General features: G+C 39.0%; 1 protein-coding gene across 1 annotated transcript in view; it reads right to left on the bottom strand.

The window, feature by feature from the left end:
* LOC116680803 (pregnancy zone protein) overlaps window positions 1-3,686 on the bottom strand; it is a 34,310-nt gene that overhangs the window by 29,629 nt on the left and 995 nt on the right. Inside the window, exons 3-9 of the mRNA XM_032509533.1 lie at window positions 2,703-2,930; window positions 1,817-1,880; window positions 1,569-1,714; window positions 1,130-1,279; window positions 615-761; window positions 418-505; window positions 170-310 (exon numbers count right to left, since the gene is read on the bottom strand). Of these exons, the coding sequence (XP_032365424.1) occupies window positions 170-310; window positions 418-505; window positions 615-761; window positions 1,130-1,279; window positions 1,569-1,714; window positions 1,817-1,880; window positions 2,703-2,930 (964 nt within the window). The remainder of the gene's footprint in view (window positions 1-169; window positions 311-417; window positions 506-614; window positions 762-1,129; window positions 1,280-1,568; window positions 1,715-1,816; window positions 1,881-2,702; window positions 2,931-3,686) is intronic.

Raw genomic sequence — 3,686 nt, 5'->3', positions numbered from 1 at the left:
ACTAAAATAACACTCCTAAAATGGCTGAAAACAAGCTTAGGAGCAGTGTCAGTAAATTAGTTTCATGCCATTCATGTGTGGAGGGAGACAGCAGGAAGGTGCACATACATAAGATGCAGTCATACACTCAAACACATTTATGACCATCAAACATTCTGTGGCAAAACTCACCCAACTTCCACCAGGTCCCATATCCAGGTCTCAGGGAAGAAAGTGCGGACTGTCTCTATTGGTGGTTTATCAGGAGATGACATACCAGAAGTCCCAGCAGATTTAACAAGGTGTCTGTCTATAAGTACTTCCATTATCTCTGAGAAGAAAGTAGAAAATATTGTGTTAGAAAAAAATGAAATTGACATAGTGACCTTTTTTAAATATTCAGCATGTGTCACTCGATGGAGGAAAAAAGAAAGTCACCATAATCCCCAAAGTCGTCTCTTCCTCTGTATTTGAGACATGAAGGCTCTCGAATAACCATGTTTGTTGCCATCTTCATCCCTACATTCTAGATAATCCAACAATTAAAAAGGCATCACAGAAAAGTTGATAAATGTGCAGCAATAAACTATATTAGTATATTCTTTATTTTGTACACTCATTTGTGCAGGACGTACCTGGAAAACAGTATAAGCATCAGCTGTCATCTTGCCATTGGGGTATGGCAAGACATATCTTCTCGGTCTTACATAAAAACATTCTTCACCATCTTGAATGTCATTTGGAATATTGGACATTTTTGTGACCGGCAACAATTGAAATATCTGAAAAGAAAGGCTTGGTTCAAAGTTATCGACTGACAATGTTTGGTGTTCTGTAAAGATCTGACAATTGGGAAACTCTTGGACACTAAGGCCTACTCTTACATCTATCGGGATACACCTCACAGATGTGATCATAACTTTATGCTATAGCATTTTCATAATAGCATGCTTACAACTGGGTAAAAAGATTACTCAGTATTGAGCTGCATTGCACAGTTGATAACAATGTAAAACTGATAGAGGGAGAAAATTAACAAAGAATAACCTTGGGAAAAGTAAATAACAGCAAAGTAATAATGGATGATAAATATGCAAAAGATTTTGCAGAGGTAACAAATAACATACTTTTGGTTGATTCCAGTAGTTACCTTGTTTGCATCCAGAGTCTTCCCTGGCTCCTTGATGAGGACGCTCTGGTCAACAGCGCTCACACCACACAGAGATTCTGGCTGGGTGGTAACCTGCATGATGGTCTCCTCTCCTGGGACAGCCGAGGACGGAGAAAACTCCAGAGACACCTGACACAATCGGAAAAGACATATCTCACCGCCTGGACTTTAGTGGTAGATGACAACCTGGGATCTTTTCAAACTTAAAAAAAGTCGGATTAGAACATGGATTTGACCACCCTATGTAATAGAAGGTTAAAGTAAAAAGTGTGATATTCATAAGTGCTCCAAATAATGCCTTACATATATAACTGATTATTTAAATAAATTGATATCCCAAATAGAATATACTTTGATTCTGTATCTACAATCTCCCAAGAAAAGCCTTGCAACATGTCTTAGTTTTTCTCAGGCTGACCTTGTGACTGAAGCATTGCTCAGTAGAGAAGTCAGCGCTTTTGGCGATCACAGTCTCACTGGGGAGGATGGCGTAAGCCACAACCTGGACGTCTGGTGCCATGTCTGGAGACACTGTCAGCTTAAAGGACACCTCGCCCTCATTCACTGAAACAACATGAACAATCATCACTCACATGCCTCCATATATCAATAGACTGGTTATGCTAATTCAAAGGATAACTTTAAGACAAGTCATTCTTTGCTCACCTGATTTGTCTTTAACTTCCACCCGTTTAACTCCTTGTGTAACAATAGCTCCTCTTGATAAGACCTGGGAAATTTAAAAGAAAATGACAAAGAATGAGTAATGCAACAATAAAACCACATTTCCTTTAACAGCAGATTACAACACTGTCTACTGTTCTGATGTGTAGTTTTGTTTCATGTTATTAAGTATTCTACTTAGTGGAATATGTTCACATAATTTATGTCAAAAAGTTTGCCTGACGTCAATAAACACTTGCCTGCCTAAAATACTGTAGCTAAAATAACAGACCTGGGGCCTGTCTAATGATGTAAGTTGAATCTACTCTGGCTCTCTTTGAGGTATCTGGCTTACTGAACTGGCTCTGTTAACTCTGAGTTTAGCAAACTAACTATTTTGGGTAATGTAGCCGCTGGGTTTTGACAAGGCACTATGGAATTAAAAAAAATTCTGGTTCAGGTGCATTGATTGTGATCTTTTTTCCTAAATAGGAGTTTGTGATTCTACAGTGGTTAGGGTTAGGTTTTACTCACACCAGACTGGATATTTAGCTTGATGCACTCAACTCTTATTATTTGGTTAAAAGAAACATACATTAATCTGAATTGTCTTTTGCAGATTTCTTTACACGTTTTATTACAGCCCTTGCAACTGTAAACAGGGTTAGACCTAATGTTAGTTGTCAAACTTTGCCAATTGTTACTCAACATAGGCTATGCTTAAAGGTAGCACAAAACATAAAATCTCCTAGGTATATGGTTCTCAGTCTTACCAGGTAAACTGTGGATGTCAGTTATCTGATGTAAAGGTCATTTTAAAAACATCTTCCCCATGTCCATGTCTTGGGAAGAGAACTGGTGACGGGAAAATAGTTCACCAACCACTCACCAGATACATCACATCCACAAAGCCCTGGGCCTCTCCAACTATGGTGTATGGGATGACGATGTCTTCTTCTTTGTCACAGGAAAGTGGTTCATCCTTCGTCTTTACGTCCAAGGAGCTGACTGATTTAGTATCAGGAGAAGAAAGTGTGGCCAAAGACACTTTGTGATTGTTAGACTCATAGTATGGCGTTCTGTAAGGACGGAAAAGCAGTCTTGGTGTGTCGCTAACCTAGAGAGCAGAGAATATAGAAATGTGATGATGGTGGTTGAAGTAGAAGAAAGCTTCAGTTTATTCAGCCAACACAAATGTTTAGGTATAGACGTAGTAGACAGTTCCTATGGCATATTGGTTAGTTGCAGCAAACTGAGAAACCATTTGAGGTTTCAGATTTGGGACTTTTTATCATCTTTGTGAAAGTGTTACAATGTGGCTGGCAAATGTTGGGTTATAGATTGCAGTTTCTACTTCTTACTTGTAATTGGATGTCCCCCTTTAATCGCTGCTGTGCTTAATGAGAAAATGGCGAAACCATCACTGTGTCGGTTTGTGAGATTCTGTAACAAACGCATAAGCCACACTTTCCCCCTCAACCGGAACACCGCGGCATGTGCAGAAGATGGGTCTTTATTGTAATCAACGCGGCTTTAACCTGTTGGAGCAAAATGTTGTATCACCGAGAATGCACATTGCTTCAGTTACACTGTGTATGATCAACATTGAAGAAGTGAAGCCATAATGCACTTACTTTCTTTCCACACTGATCCTTTGTTATAAATCTTGGGAGTGTCAGTGAAAGACAACTTTCCAACAACGTATGATCACTGTAGTCTTCTCTTGTGAGCTTGTAATACCTGTACAAACGCCTTCATGTTCCAACGATGTGTTTGCCATATTGTTTCAATACATGGCATAGTCATTTTGTCATTATAGGCACTATTCTTTTTAAACTATAAATACAATAATTGTATGACTTGCCTGTGCCCT

The sequence above is a fragment of the Etheostoma spectabile genome, chromosome 3 (assembly GCF_008692095.1).
Source record: "Etheostoma spectabile isolate EspeVRDwgs_2016 chromosome 3, UIUC_Espe_1.0, whole genome shotgun sequence".
NCBI classification, from domain to species: Eukaryota; Metazoa; Chordata; class Actinopteri; order Perciformes; family Percidae; genus Etheostoma; species Etheostoma spectabile.
Note: the sequence above shows the minus strand (reverse complement) of the source record. Positions and strands in the feature narration are given on the sequence as shown.